This window comes from Scomber japonicus, chromosome 8 (genome assembly GCF_027409825.1).
Source record: "Scomber japonicus isolate fScoJap1 chromosome 8, fScoJap1.pri, whole genome shotgun sequence".
NCBI classification, from domain to species: domain Eukaryota; kingdom Metazoa; phylum Chordata; class Actinopteri; order Scombriformes; family Scombridae; genus Scomber; species Scomber japonicus.
Window position 1 is genome coordinate 10,462,303 of NC_070585.1, and position 16,934 is coordinate 10,479,236.

The 16,934-nt window shown below is 44.5% G+C and overlaps 1 protein-coding gene across 1 annotated transcript in view; it reads right to left on the reverse strand.

Annotated features, from left to right (window-relative positions):
• The window catches only part of efnb1 (ephrin-B1), a 56,012-nt gene that overhangs the window by 29,891 nt on the left and 9,187 nt on the right, over positions 1–16,934 (reverse strand). Inside the window, exon 2 of the mRNA XM_053324139.1 lies at positions 1,489–1,766. Within this exon, the coding sequence (XP_053180114.1) occupies positions 1,489–1,766 (278 nt within the window). The remainder of the gene's footprint in view (positions 1–1,488; positions 1,767–16,934) is intronic.

A 16,934-nucleotide genomic window follows, 5' to 3' on the forward strand; every position in this document is an offset into this window, starting at 1 on the left:
TGAAAGTCATAAGCAGAAAAAAAACAGATGCTATCTCCAGTGACTGCTGATGATGGTGAAGATAAGATCACCTTGCTGCTCGAGCAGAGAAAAAATACATGGAGTGTTTACACACATACAGAAAGTACAACCACTACACCCTGAAGTCTTCTCATGTTACAGCAATCCATCTTATAAATTACGAGAAACAGTAAAGATAAAGCTTCTTTTGAAGTCTTAAGGAGTGTGAATTGGAGGATTTTGATGAAGACCAGAATCCTAGACAGGAAGGTTTGAAGTTAAGTGCTATATTATGCTGATTTTATCCTGTAAATAGGTCAAATTTGCACTTTAAATCTCACTCTTTGTCGCAGGTGTGGGCAGTGAGAATGAGGGACATTTAGTTTCAAGCACAGATGCTCCTCATGCTCCCCAGAGGTCTTATCTCCTGATTTTCAGTGAGTCACATTTGACACACATTTAGTAAAGTACAGTGATTTTAATGTCTGAGCTGTATTCTGGAGAGTTTTAAAAATCATTGTAATGATTATAAGGTACAGACACCCTAAAGTCCTCAGCATGACGTGAGAGGAAAGCAACAGGAGGCAAACTCCAAACTGCTTGTTGCATAAAAGGTGGTGATGGAAGTTTAGACACCATCAGAATTTGGGATCTGTTTTTCTGGCATAAATGAGAGCTTTTGAATTATAGCCTAAATTTCTACTTTCTACAAGCCTACAATTATATTCACACTGAATGTAACTGCAGAATGATTACTTAATAGGGTCCATAACAAATTACCAGCAAACAGACTGTGTCTAAAAGGTGTGTGTGAAAAGTGTGAAAAGTGTTTTTTTGGGTAATACTAATTTTAAGGGTGCATAATTTCTTAATAATTACCAAAGACATTTCAGGGAAATAACTTTCTTATTTCACACTAATTACAGAAAAATGTGAACAAAAAGCTCTAAAGAAAATATTTTAATTCCAGTAAGCATGTAGTCATTATCCACTTATGACTGGAAACTTTACTCATATACACATGAATTGTATATTTGTAGACATTTCACAGTTCTGCATGCTCAGCTTACCTGATGTGAACTGACTAAATGAGTTTCTAGGTTACACCAGCAATTCACTGGAATTAATTAAATGAAGTACCAAATTGAACACTGTCTCTATATTCCCTATAATAAGGGAGGATTAATTATCAGGATTACACAGGTCTTTTCGTGAAAACTTCTCGGAAATGATTAGGAAATGATTCTGAAATCACACCCATAAATTTTAGACCTGCTACCGTGCAATGAGCAAAGCAGTTCACTTTTGATTGTTGCTACGTTGCTGCTGCAGCAGCCATTACAAGTCAGTTTTTAACTCCCAGGTGTGGCTGTGTGTAACTGAGTGTGAAGCAGAGATTATTACTCTGATTGTTCAGTCAAGCTTCCCTGGTTAAATGAAGGTTAAAAAACTAAACGTCAACAATAAATCTTTTCAGGAGAAACTCACAGGTGATGTAGTAATTGACATTCTTCTTGAACTCCAGGCCCATGTAGTTGGGGCTGAACTCCTGGAATTTGATGGTGAACTTGATGTCCTTCTCCGGCTTGTTACAGTTGACCAGGACATTTGGATCGAGGACAGTACTGCAGCTCTCCGCCTGCTCCCTCTTCACCAGGTACAGCTTGTAGAACTCATACTCTCTGCCTTGGTCTGCTTTGGGACAGATGATGTCCAATTTGTCCCCAATGTCTGGGTAGATCACCAGGCCCTTTCCAGCCACAAACCTTTGGAGTGAGAAAAAGGAGACAAATTGTAACTAACATAATAAAGGAAGTCTGGAAAAAGCGGGCACATAATTCAGACAACAGTTTATACAGTCTTAATACTTTGAGCTACAGGAGTTATGGGTTTACATTTGTCTGGCATAGGCTTTTAGGCAGAGCATAGTTAATTTGGTCCCACAAAAACACTACATGTTACAGCTTGACAATGTTCAGCGTGAGTCGACAGAGTGTTTCACACAAATCTTTGAGAGTTCTTTCGCAGACTTGGATCCAAATCAAAGCATACCAAAAGTTTTCAAGGAGGGAAACAAGATGGCCAAACACAAAATGGCTGCCACAGTAAAGGCTACAGATAGGATCACATCCAACGAATGCCACAGACTCTTTTTCTCATATTTCTGGAGTACCATATAAGACCCGTGCTTCAAAATCATATCTACAGTGCTTCTACATCAGAGGTCCGAGTTTCTGGAGGAAAAACAATGTGCGGGGGTCAGCCGGGAGGTTAAGGCTTTCTGGTTCATCTTCAATCTGCCATGATCATCTACTGGAGGATTAAGATAATCCATCTGGCCTTACCGTACCTCTCTACCTCGCTCTCTGCCGCCAACTCAATCAGATCAGCTCTTGTTCTCTTTTATTCACAAAAGGTGGAGAACAGGAGGAGACACAGTGTGTGTGTGTGTGTGTGTGTGTGTGTGTGTGTGTGTGTGTGTGTGTGTGTGTATGTGTGTATGTGTAAGTGTGTGTGAAGAGAGGGGGCGGGGGGTACACTGAGAACTTGCAGTGTGTTTGGGCAGTGGTGTGTATGTTTATGCAGGTCTGCATGTATGTGTGTGTGTGTGTGTGTGTGTGTATGTGTGCTAGACGGTCAGCAAAATGGGCTGAGGTTGCGGTCTGATGGGGGGGCAGATGGGCTGAATCATTGTTCTGGACTTGTTTGAGGCTTAAAATGTCAACATGGTTCAGCTCTGCTGTCCCAGTTAGCCAAGCATTAACCCAGACAGCCGGACTGACCACGGGTGTGTTTATGTACGTGTGTGTATGTGTGTGTGTGTGTTGTGGTCGCAGACAGCGAGCACAGCAGCGGGGCTATCTGCTAGATCTGCCCATGCCAGCGGATTTAAGCAGGATTTAGCTGCGCGCAATGCATTTGTTGTTCTTTCTGATCCCTCACGTTTTAACAAGACATCAGGGGCCGGGGCCCTCTCTGTCTCTCCCTTCTTTTTCTCTGAGAGTGTAATCTCACCTTATCTACAGCCCCTCATTTCATCATCACACACATCATTTCACCACTAAATAACTGACTCTTCAGACAGGCCCAGGGAAGGGAGGACTGTGATGGCTCCTGAAAAAGACTGATAGAGGAGTGTAAGAGTGTAAAGGGGGGAGACTTACGATCTCCATCCCTCCTCTTCTGATGTTAAACTCTGGCAAAAGGCCAGCCATTGTAAGAAACGATAATTTAAAAAGTCCCGTTTTCTAAAGAAATACCCCCCATGAAAATGAACATGATTGGATTAAGGCCTGTTCAACATTCATGACATTTTTCTTGGAAAGGAGCATTACCAAATAAATGAATTCATTCAGAAAAGGGGGGAAATGCAAAATGAAATTGGCCAAAGGGTAAAAATCTTGCCGATTCGACCTCCCGTTTTTCGGTGCGTATGATGTCATGAAAGTGTGTTCGGACAGAAGCTCTTGTACAAGGCTTGGAAGCGGGTTAGACGTTATTTCCATGCTATTGTCTGATGCTCATGGGGGTGAGAAGGGGCTGTTGGTGAGAGGAGGGGTTGTGCTAATTCAAGGGCCGATAAGAGAGAGAACGCGGGGTATCCTTTGTCCTACCTCTCCCAATAATTTGCTGGTTTTCAGCAGCAACACTCTGCATGCACTCATGTGTGTATGCGTACATATGTTTTCATGCAAGTGTGTGTGTGCGCATGTGTCTGTGTGTGCGTGCTTGTGTGTGCGCGTGTGTGCACACCATGCCCGGGTACAAGTGCGTGTGTCTATGAAGACATGGACACAATCAGTCTCTAATTGGATCTACAAGATGCATCAGTGAGGCATAAACAAGTTTCCATGGCAACATTAGGCTTTGTTGCTGACCACCCCCTCTTCTCTCCTCCCCACCTTCTCTCTATTCCTCCCTGCCACCCCCAATCTCAGCCCCCTCTATTTCGGTTCCCCAATCTCATTCCCTCTCGCTTTATCCTTCACTCTCATTCACCTCTTCAACATTTCCATCATTCTGTTTTCTCTCTATGCTAACCCCCCCCCCCCCCCACACACACACACACACACAAAAAAAACACCTACAGAAAAACAAGCGTGAAACCAGAGAGAGAGAGAAAGAAAGGAAAGAGGCAAATATCTTAAAAATGCTTGAAAGCCTGTCTCACACCCCACTTCTCAGTTTTACAACCAATTTATTCCATTATCAAAGCTAGCCGCAACAATTTAGATGAATAATTAAGATTTCCAAAATCTTAATATCTTAATATCCCTGAAGGATTTAATCACAAGCCGACCCCTGTCATTGATTCAATTTTCCGAGCAGGCCTCCTAGTTGGCGGTTAGATAGCTATCCTAAGTGAATTCTCCGCTTCTGTTTCCCAGCCTTTGTTAACTGTCTGCTATAATGAGGCTCTGGCTGCTGTGGAGGTCTGGAAGCGCCATCGCAGATGGGAAAGAAGCAACATAAAAGAAATAGGGCAGCAATTAGTGTTTAGCCCAGTTTAAAAGCCCTCCACTTGGCAGGCTGCGGCCCAGCTCCAGTCCAGGATGTGAAACTAAACTGGTGGGCTGGGACTTTGTCTCCCGTTTGTCTCTCTGTTGGCTTAATCAGCACCACTCCGGTGCTACACACAGCCACGCAATGGAGAGGAGGAGACCAGTGACTGAAGATTATTGTACTTTTGAGGAGGTCGAAAGGGAAAAAAGGGGGGAAAAGGGAGGTTGAATTGCATCTTTCATTCATGTTGTCTAGAGACTTTATAAGACCTGTTGATGAAAGAAGTTTCAGTGCACAGAGGAAGAGCCTCGCAGATACAAACGATGTTTCTGGGAAATGACCCTGGACGTTAGAGAGGCTTTATTCCCCTCATGTCAAACGAGGTGGATCTGCCTGAACCAAACAAAATAAAGAGAATCATTTTCAAAACAACCAAATGAGGTTGGTTTTGTTTCATCTGGATGGCTCCATGGCTTGGTCAATCCTGTAAAGAGCTTATACAAACAGACCTACGCTGCAGCACAGCAGAAAGAGAACAGAAAACAACCAAGCAGGGAAAAAGAGAGGCGAGGAGAACCCCCCCTTCCTCCTCCACCTCCTCCTCCTCTCTTTTTACATTCCACTGGTGAATATGAGCACATGATCTCACATATGCTACCCCCCACCTCCCCTCCCTCCACCCTCACCTCCTCATACACGCACACACACACACACAAGGATGTAAGAGCACACAAAAGCACTGTGGGGTGCATCCTGGACCTTCCCAGCCCAACTTCCCAGCCACCCCTATTCATGCGCCCTGCCCTCACCGACTTTCATATAAAACGCCGCCTACACTAAGGCCCACTCAAAGCCCCTTACAGAGCCTCAAACCAGCCCTTCCCCCATGTTCTCCACCCCCGTCCAGTCAACTCAGGCCTCTGCCCCGAGCATAGCACTGGCAGACAGCCTCGGCCGCTGAATGAATGGACCCGAAACACAGGAACTGTGAGAGAAAGAGGCAAAGACGGCTCATATCAACTGAATGGTGTCAAATTGATTTGTTCCTCCTGAGCGGCAGCATGAACACACCATACATATCAATTAAAATCAATTATCCTCTACATATACACAGAAATCCATCTCTACCAGGGGGAACATGCCAACGGACCAGATGCAGGTACAAGCTCTTCTCTCGGTCTCGACTGTGCAGCCTAACATTCATTATTTCTCTCTTTCTGTGTGGCCTTTGAAATGCACAAGCACATGAGTACGTAGTGTTAAAAAACAAACACGCATACTCACTCTCCACATGCAATCATCACCACAACAGGTACTCTATTCCCTTCACTATCAGCATGATAATTATCACACCAGGAAAAGTGTCACCTCACCAATTATCATTTCTCTTTTACATTATCCACAAAATCAGTGTGGTTGCTTCTCCCTTATTATTACACATGACACTTTCCATCCGGAAGCCATATTTACTGCCGTTTTAATCAATATTCCATAAGCTTACAGTTCAGAAAGATTTTATGGAGGCTCGTGAAACATTACAGTAATTCATCCATATGACAGGGATACAATTAAGTCCTTAAAGAGCACAAAGCTATGTTATGCAAAGAGTATTGTAGCTGAGATCTTGTGTGTTGTGTAATATATGTAGCGGCGGAGGGGATTTAAGGCTGATTCACTTGCCCGAGGCGCTATACATTTTGTATAATCATAGACTACAGACGCATCCTGTTCTCATTCAAGTCAATCGATATTAAATAATTGTCTGCTAGCAGGGACTGTTTCAGCCTTAAACCATTTTCAGATCCATCAAGATAAAGCCACATGCCTGCTCGCCCTCACAATGGAAACATTCAAACAGCAGCTTCTCAAACGGCTCCGCTCTTGATGTGTGGTTAAGATCCTCCAAGCGCTGTTGACACAGTGTGATCATTTCATACTTTGGAGAGAAGTACGTATCATCAAACTGTCAGTATGTTTGTACGGCTCCAGAGAAATTCGCCACATCTACAATGCTGCAGAGTCATGGGAACTGTCGGCCATCTGATTTACAGATCCGGAACCAGTCCGAACCGTCGCCCCCTACTGTTTGAAGCGACGCCGTGTGAAGGTAAGCTGGTCACAGGTCTGCGCTCGTAGCTGGCGGCTCAACCTGAGAGCTTGTATACATAGCTGGCTTCTGTCAGGCTGTCGCAGGGGCAGATGTTCTTAGGGAGGCCTGACTATAAACACACACACATAAACACACGCCCTGCAGTGTACACACACCGATTTCCTCACATGTCAAACACGGTAAACAAGTGGCCTCAATGCTAGTGCACGAGCAGGCCACACACACACATAGAAAGAGACACACGAACAAACACAAGGATCCTGAAATTAAGGAAAACAAGACCCATCTGGCTCAAGAATTGTTTAGCAAAGCAGGAAGGGTTTGACCCTTATTATAGAAAAGTAGGAGAAACCCGCCAACGGGTAGTGGGATTGGATAAACTATAAACTCAATCCAAGATGCATTTAAACTCCAGTAGGCCAGACTTGGCAACAGTAAGTTTGCTGAAAAGCAGAAAGCTCGGTATTTTCCCTCCAGGCTGTCCCCATTAGAGGGACATAAATGGAGATGTCAGAAGCAAAAGACAGACAGAATATCCTGAATTCCACCCCGCAGAGAACTGCTTTTGTACGTGTGAACACAGACACCCTCTCTCTCTCACAGACAAACACACACTAGCTTCAGTTAGCTCAGTCAACAGGCTGGCATGCAGAGCAAATCAGATTCAGCGTGACTCATAACAGTTGCACACAGGCGAGCTGTAACACACAAACACACACGAGCGAGGCCGACACACACCTCTCATGTTCACCAAACAAGCTCAGTATGCTTGCCCTTGATCACTGTCACATGAGGGGCTAGCGTCACACCATCAGCGGCCGTAATGAGCTAACAAGATGACGCCCAGATGGCCTTGCCACAAGGAGGACAGAAGTGGACGTTGTTGTGGACGAAAAGGCTGAAGAGGACTGTTGAGCGAAAGGAGTGTCAGAAGTCATTAGGGAGGAGAAAGAGCATAATCTGTTTCTTCTTATGGCCTCTGTGGTTTCCGTCAACGCTGAGCCCATCCCTCTCTAAGAGCAGGGGAGTTAAGCGAGCGCGGGTGTATGCGGTTATGATTGAACGTCATCCACCGTATCACTGACAGCGAGAGAAGGCCCAGACCATTGCTCTCTGCATCTCCACTTATTCTTCCCTGAGCCCAGGAATTGAGCTCTTCCAGCTGGAGGGTATGAGAGGAGAAGAGAAGAGAAGAGACTAGTGAAGACGAGAGAGGGAGAGAGAGAGAGAGAGAGAGAGTGGAGGAAGATTGAGCTCGGATAGGCAAGAGAGCTTGGGTCAGTTTCAGCCTTCAGTTTAGCCCTCATTCTGGGGATTTTTCTGTGACCCGAACACACACAAGCCTCTTTCCTCCTCCCTTTAGTTCCTACCCTGGCCACAAAACAACTCATACACATTCACAAACACATACACACACACACACACACACACACACACACACACACACACACTCACACAGCCAGCTGCCTCCCATCACTGAGGAGCAGCCACAGATGGGCTCTGCATGCTCCGTAAAGATCTCTCCACAGGCCCAGTCTACAGTCGCTGCCAAACCCGCCTGGCCAGAACCCACTGTATGTGTGAGTGTGTTTGTACGTGTGTGTGTGCAGATATACGTGTGTCCATACATGCCCAAGTGGTTGAGGGTGTGTGTGAGTGTGCCAGACACCCCCAAAAACCTGCCAGAGCTGGTGTGTATGTGTGTATGTTTGTGTGTGCTGTTTGTTTGGGGAGGGGGGGGGGGCAGTCATATAGAGAGGAATACCCCCTGGACTAAGAGCTGCAGAGCCGGGAGTCAAGAGCTGGACCAGGATGCAAGGTTATAATCATTGCCGAGCAGAGCAGGAGGGGAGAAGGCAAGAGGACCTCCCAGATGAACAATAGCATCCCCTCACACTCAACCGATTGTATTTCACTCCCACTTAAAGGAGCGGAGAAGAAACTAGAGAGGAAAAGAATCATAACCATTATCAAACCCACGCAGCTTGCCTGGGTTGTTAACCAGCGGCCATTTTCTGCTCTGTATCTCCAACCCCATCGATAAGCCCCCAGAAAGTATTTCTCAGAAAAACCAGCCCTTTAATGTTGCCACTCAATCAGCATATCACATGAACTAATAAACACACACACACACACACACACACACACACACACACACACACACACACACACACACACACACACACACACACACAAACACACAGAGCTCCATATTATACACTAGTTATTTAAATTCTGTTTGGCTTAGATAGAGCCAGTCATGGTTAAATTCAATTTATAACAATTGCCCTCCTATCTCAGTGCGGTTCAAAATTACTGGAGGGATCACAGTTTAAGACTAAATAACGAAGCAAAGTGAAAAGCACATTGAGGATGAGAGTCAGGCTACGGTTTGCAGCTAAAGTTGGCTAATTTTTCCAAACTCGTGCTCGGAATGCATCGGCTCTCAGACACACTGGGGGAAGGTTTAGTTGCCCCTGCTCAGCAGTATTTTGGCACTGGCACATCTGGGAATCAAATCAACCAAGTGATCAGCCACAAAGACAATCTCTAAAAACAAACCTGACACCCCACTACTGATGAGGTTTTTCTTTAAGGAATGGTTCATCGTTTTAGGGGGAAAGTGCTTCTTTGCTTTCTTCACAAGAGCTAGATGAGAATATTAATACCACACATGTGCTGTATGTACGGTACATATGAAGCTGGAGGGAGCAGCCGGTTAGCGTAGCTTAGCATATGAAGACAGGAAACAGGTGGAAATAGCTCGCATGGCTCTGCAATTTGTCATTTATACAGTTTGGTTTTTGTTATAGATTAAACAAACAAGATATAGAGTATAGATTTGGGAGGTTTCAAGGTGCTGGTAGGCTGAATTTATTACCTTTACAGAACAAGGCAAGCAGTCTTTAAGCTAAAACAACTTTGGGCTGTAGTTTCATATTTGGCGTACAGACATGAGAGTTAATTCTTTACGAAAGAAATAGGCAAATATTCCCAAATGTCCGACTATTCCTTTAATAATGAACTGATATGATACTTATCCTTGAAAGTATGTATTATATTATATTGTTATAAATAGTTTAAGCACATGGTTTTGTTACAAAGAGGGTTAGATTTGTGTCTTTCACAATGCAGAGGGAATTGCTTTCAGTTTGGGATTTATAGCAATACTTAACAATCAAAGGGGAGCTGAATCGATATTTTATGAGTCTGTATGTTGTTCACAGGTGTTAATATGACACAGCTACAGAAAATCTGGAATACTGGGAAGAAGCCAAAGGCTTCCTGAAAGAACAAAGGGAAGACATGGCGCATAGAGAGCAAATCAATCAATCTCTGCCAGAACACGTCTGGCTTTGACAGCACGGTTCAGAACCTAGAAGTAAAAGATAGCACGCAGCAAAGTTCAAAATACTTCCATTGTTCATCTGTCAGTGTGAGAGACAATTGCAAGGGAGAGGGAGGGAAAATACTAACACAATATTTATCTTGCGTCCCCTTCCCTCCTGACTCACTCTTTTTTAATGTATTCCTGCTATTGTGAGGAGCGCTGGGAGATGGATGGGTAGAGGAGTCCGGTAGGTGATATGTGTCTTCTACAAGCACAGTGCAGTCACTCACACGTTTCCCCTGTCTCCAGTCTCAAGCAACGGCAATAATTCAGTAACCAACAAACAGCGACTCTTTTTTTCCCCTTTTTTTGTGGCATTTCAATTGTTGGTGGTTGGTGGTTTTTCTTCTGCATTGTTCTTGAAACTGCTTCCCTGGGAAACTGGGAAAGTCAAACAGCTGATGAGATGTCACCTCATGAACTCTCTCCTCGGTTTCACACACTCTCAAACAGCCACGTCGGCGTTCTGACCCACACTCTCCCTCTCACCCATTTTCTTTTTTTCTTCCTTGCGCACAGACACACAAACACACACAATTCTAAGGATCCTTCATCGACTGCTTGTCAAGCTCAACGACACACAGCGCTGTCTAAACAGGCCATGAGCTGCAGCCTCTCACATGCTCTGACTGTTGCATTTCAAGGCTGGTGACTCTTGATCGTATCGTGTCAGACATGCAAGTCTTATGATGGCTGCTGGACTTCTCATCGCTCATAAGCCATGGTAAAAGATCACAGTAAATCTGCGGGATTTCCGTAGAGTGCGAACACATTCCTCTTTACTTAGGTTTTCATTTACCCTACAGCGGTAAGAGCTGGAGAAAACGTGTGTGGTGCAATAAAATTTAGCTTTAACAGTCATTTCCCCTTAGCGATACCTCTTCACTGTGCATGCCCGTACCTGGGCCTCACACATGCCTGTTGTGAACGGTCATGTGGTGCTATATGGGGAGCATGTATGACCTGAGGAATTATCCTGTGTTCGAACAGAGGCATATGCATGCATGAGCACACACACACACACATTCTGGCATGTGCATGCACGTTTATGCACACACACACACATTTTTTAAAAGCCAACAGTAGCGAAACAAGAGAAGATGGGCCTCTCTGTGTGCAACTGACAGAGTGAATTACACAGTGAGCTAAAACACTAGCTTCCTGTCTCGCACAACAGCACTGGATGGCTTTCAGATGGATTTCGCCGAATCTTGTACAAACAGTGAGTCAATAACGGGGTAATGGCCAATCGTTGAGGAAGAACAATTCACAAGTGATTTGCGGGGAAACTGTGTGTTTAGGGCACTTTGCACCACAGTCTGTCACCCAGCCATAACAAGGGCTCGCTGCCAATAGGTCCCACTAGCAGGCCTTGACAACAGAGCTACATCCAGATAAGTGAATATTCCTGAGCCTTTAATATATGCAGCGGCTCGATATGCCTTATCACAGACAAGCCAAGGAAAGAAAAAAAAGGAAGAAATTCGACTGATGAAAAGCTGATAATTCTGTCTCTAACGATTCAGGAAGCCATGAAATCAATGACAAATTTGTGTTATGAGCAAACGTACAAGACATTTTAATCCTTCAGCACTTTGCCTCTGATATTTATGTCTGTCGCCGGCGCTTTCATTATCATAAAGCGTGTTTAATATTTCTCAGCTGTGTGAGAGGACCGCGACACTACAGATGATTGAGTAGACTAGATTTAGTGGCTCTCTCTGTCTCTCCTTGTCTTTCTCCAGCTGTGTCCACGTACTTCAGGACCTATACACACGACAGAGCCGACGGAGAGAGAGAGAGGGCAACAGAGAGAAGATGGTGGGGGCGAGGGTGAGGGGAGGGGAGGAAGCACTGTGCAAGCACTGAGGACATGGTGCCAACCAGAGAGGCCCACCGTGCCTCAGTCCCATCTCTCCAGCTGAGGGCTTTGATTCGCCTGATTGTCTCCAATATTGAGACACACAATAAACACAACACTTGGCGGCCATTTGCAATTCTAATCAGTCCCTCTCAACTGGCCTGGACAACCCAGCTACAGCCCTCTGGGATATCACTCATCTGACTGCAAAATAATGACACAATCATCGCCATGGCTACGCTCCTACTGCATCCCATGAGCGGCAGCACAGAGAGTATATTAATACACAGGAGTGCTCTGAGGACTAAATGAATTAGCCAGGAGATTAGCTGGATACCAGGTTAATGAATGTGCCACGCAGGCAACTACTCCCCTTCTAGCATTTTGGGAGTGTTCACACCCCCCCTCCCCCAAAATCACTAGCGGCAAGTAGGCGAGCTAGCAGGTCCACACCTGCTTCTAAAGGACATGTTGCAACAGGATCTCAATAAACCATCTCTTTTAGACATGAAATTCTCTCTATATAAACTAAGATTCATTGTTTCTTGATAAGGAGGCGAGTTACAAACTTTGGCACTATCTGATTTTGACATGCTGAAAAACTGTCGATAAAACCCTCATGCAGACTGAGATTGGTATCCACCATAAATGTCTGTTTTTACCTTGTACAACATGAAATAGCTTGTTTTCCTGATGTTAAGAATCGTAAATCAATGCAATTTGGTGAGTTAGAGTTAAACTAAAAGATAAAAGTGGATTTATCTTTAACAAACTGTCCCAAAATCATACATCTGTGAATTCTAAAAGCCCATCTGTTGCCTTTTCCAGAGCTGTTATCATTGACTTGACAACATGATGTTAATAGATGCTTGCAGATAAATGAGAGCAAAGTGACATGCAATCATCCACGTTTTAGTAGCCTTGATGTATTTGCTTTAACAGTCACCCGGAAGATGAGAAACTTAAATTTATTTCAGAAAATAACAGGCACATCTTATGAAACTGGATATTTGACTTGCAAATCATTCAGATGATTCATAACGGCAACCGTGTTAGTCTGCCCTCGTTTTCAGGCAGGCTCGAGTGCATGCCTGCATGTGTAGAACCCCGTGTGTGTGTGTGTGTGTGTGTGTGTGTGTACGTGTCAGCGTTTGCACAGGCAAGTGAATGACAGCCTGTCAGTGAAAGAGATGTCATTATCTAGCTGATGTCTATGTGAGTAGTGACTGGGGGCAGGGTCACTTCACTAGTGGGGAGCTGACACTCTGCGGACAGGAAACATTACTTTATGATTTCCCTCAAGAGGGGAAATACTATTGTCACAATCTACGATGCCACTGTTCGACCTCATTTAGAGGTTATTCCAATACAACCCACGGCAGAGTGTGTGCGCATATGTGTGTGTGTGTGTGTGTGTGTGTCTGTGTCGTACACTCATGACAATGGCATGAAAGATACTTATCTCAGTGCCTCTTTTTACGTGCACTATGTCTTAAAAAAAACAGTGGGGTTTTTTTTTAGCTTTGTTCTCAAGGCCTTGAAGAGAAGAGTTCTGGTAAACCTCTCCCTCCCTGTCCTTAGCCTTTGACTTTTTCTGTGTAACAACAATACAGGGGTTTTAGTTCAGTGTCCTGCAGTCGATCTGTTAGGGCACTGATAAGAGAAGCTGATGGATAGGTTTAATCAGCCAAGCCCAGGGATCAAGACCACAGGACAGATCAATCAAATGCTGTGTGGTTTATAAAAGAAACAGCTTTTATCAGTGTCACAGGGGTCTCTGCCTGTTTTTTTTTAACTGTGGGAAGACAATCTAAATATAAAAAATACGGAAATGTTAACTTATACGATTATTGCTAATAAATCATATAGTTTTCTATTCAAAAAGCACATTAGAAATGCAAAGTTCACATCTGTAATCACTACACAGACTTTATGAAGCTCCCACGGCAACTCTCCAACAAAGCATTAAACTAAACATCCCTGCTCTCTAACACACTAAACACCTCCTGACATAAACTGAAATAAAATCTCCAACAAAACCCCTTCTGAAAAATAAAAAACTCAGCTGAAACTAAAACCGCACTCAAATCAAAAAGGAACCCAACAGGAAAGACAAGAAGAAAAAAAAAACTATGTGCATTGAACAAACAATAGATCTCCGTATAAGAAAGCGCCAGGCCCTGTTATAACTAGGACACGATGTTTTTTAATACACAGCTGCCTTCTGTTTCTTTAAAGAAGTTTCTTATCAGAGCATTTGAGTGACAAGTCTATTCTCTGCTTACAATCTCAGCTCATGATTGTAAAAGACAGCTACACATGTCCCATCCAATCCAAGACAAATGAGTGGCTCTTTCTTTTCTCCCTTAGATGGGAGATCTTATCCAGGCGGACATGCTTAAGTTGTCAGTGGGTTTCTAAAACCCATATTGAACAGGATATTGACTGATGCAATCGCTGAGACACACATCATTAGGCTCATTAACACTGAATGTAAAAGGGGAGGACGGCCTAACTGGTGTAGTGGGAGTCTGTGTCTCCTCTGATAACACTCGCCTTTAACAAGCACAGCGCGGGCAAGATGCAGGCTGTCGGTATTAAAATGAAATGTGTGTGTGTGTTTGTGATCTGCGTGCTAATAAATAGCTTGTTTGACATGATGCTATTCTTATTCACACAGTTTGCTCTGTGATAACCGGGCGGATTGTGGCCTCGTAAAGACGCTCCATGTGTTGTTTTAGGAAGCCATTACAAACTGGGCCGTCTCCATTACAAGGGCTATCTGATCATTATTACCGCCATCTGTAATGCACACTCAAACCTTAATCTGCACAAGCCAACCACAGCTGACTCTTGAGCTGTTGCGCACACACACAAACACACATCTTCCGCCACCTTCCTCCGTGATATATGTGTGAGTGTACATCCAAACGTGACACAGCAGCTGTTCCCTCGTCACATTGCGGCTGTCGGGTCGACACGTTTTAGTCCAACCTACTTAGGCAACGCTGAGCGGAGCGCCACAATCCTGCTGAAGCCGCAGACTTGCAAGTCTCAGCGCGAGGCCGAACCCCAACACCCGTGCAATGCAATCGCAATCTCCCAGCTAGAACTGCTCGCTCCCTTCAAAGGCTCATCACAGGACGCACATCTAATGCAGAGAGAAGGCCGGTTAAAGCCTCAGCCAGGCATACTGCTTTGAAGCGACTGCTCCGGCCCCTCCAAAATGAGGCAAATCATTTCCCTTCCCTCTACCATTCCATTGTGTAAGAGGTGCACCAAGCGGCTCTATTTGGTGGCCGCATGTGGGGCGCCTTCAAGGATCACGCCACTCCATTCCAGAGCAGGGCCACTTCAGGAAATGAGACTTTCCCGTGTGCACCAAGGCTCCTCAACAATAAATATATTCATGCATTCATGTATATTTCAAATAGGAATTTGACTCAAGACCCGCATAATGCACATGCAAGGTTCTGACTTTGAGATTCTTGACATGCATGAGGTGCCACAATCAGGAGTGTATAAATAAATCAGAAAATGCAGCAAACAGAGCTCCTAAAAGCAGCAACACAGGGCCCGGGCACCGGCGCGCGAGAAAAAGGACTCACAGAAGTTTTGTCTGCAAAGAAAAAGCTTTCATCTCTGAGACAGGAGAGCAGGAGAGAGGAGTGATTTGGTGAAGGTTCAGCCTGTCATGTTTCACAGTGGGGGGAACTTGAGAGACAGATGGGGAGAATAGCTAAATGTAGCTGTAGTAGTAGTTTTTCAGCAGAGGGGGGATAAAACAGAAGATGAGACAGCAGAATACGGGAAGAGCGGCACATATTAAGATTAGCAAGTTATAACCGCAATGTGATATGTGATATTACAGAGCTTTAAGAGGCGAAACTATACGACGGCTGCTCATTAAAAGCGAGTCAACGCACCGGCTTCGGTCTTATTCTCCGCATAGTTCCTAAAGCGAGCGGAGAGATTTAGGATATTGTGTTTGCTTTAGCAGACCTTCACTCCTATTTCCAATATTGGAGAGATGAGAGGCTTCCATGGCCAAGCACATCATGGGGGAGAATAAACACACATCTAATGGGAAACATGTGTGTGGGAGATGAAACAGGCTCCCTCATATGAATGGGATGAAATATAGACCTGTGTCCTGCTGCGCTCCAATCACTGCCGTAAGAACTCGGCATGGAGGGGAAACGGCAGACCCCCGACAGGCTCTCTCACTCAACACACACACACACACACAAGCTGCCAATATGGCCATTCTGGAGCAGATTCATGTGGAGGCCAGAGTCTGACAGTGACATCTCCATTCACTCCTGAATTCTTTTTCTCCTCCCAACATGCATGAACTCACACACACACACACACATGCACATACAGAGCCAGAGGCCATGGGAGGAGGAGCAGCGTTGGGGCATAAAAAAGCCTTTCTCCCTGCCGTGGGTCTCTGTGGGGTTTAGCATGGCATTATGGGAAGATTAGACTTTAGAGTGCTCTACTATCTGATGTCATTGTTGGTTTTACGTTGTCTGGATGGCTTGTGGAACTCGGACCTGATGGCAGGCACATTTCTGTCCATACAAAATGCTCGGGGTTGCAGTTGTGATTGATTACAGGTTCCTATTGTATCTGTCTGGTATGGCTCCATTGGAAGAAGAATTAGTCAGACAAAAACTCACGGAAAACGCATCACATCTGACTCCATCAATCAAGTCGGCAATCAAAATAATTCAATTAAGAGACTTAAATCCCGCTGGCTTACGAGTCCCTGCTCCAATAGCCCAGAGACAAACTCAATTTACTGACAATCCATACATGATAGCATTAACTCCACTTTAAGGCTCAAATCTTTTTCCATTACTTACATTTTCTAAATATCAAGGGAAATAGCAAAGGAAATAGCTGAGTTTACTTTTTACTCAGGGAGAGAACAACTCAGAAGAAATCAAATAAATAAGAGCAACTTCAAGTACATAATAAAATTGCAGAGAGGGAGTCCAGACAACTAAATTAATTTGCAAGTTGTTTAGTAGAGGACTTATTTGCAAAGCACAGAAAACTTT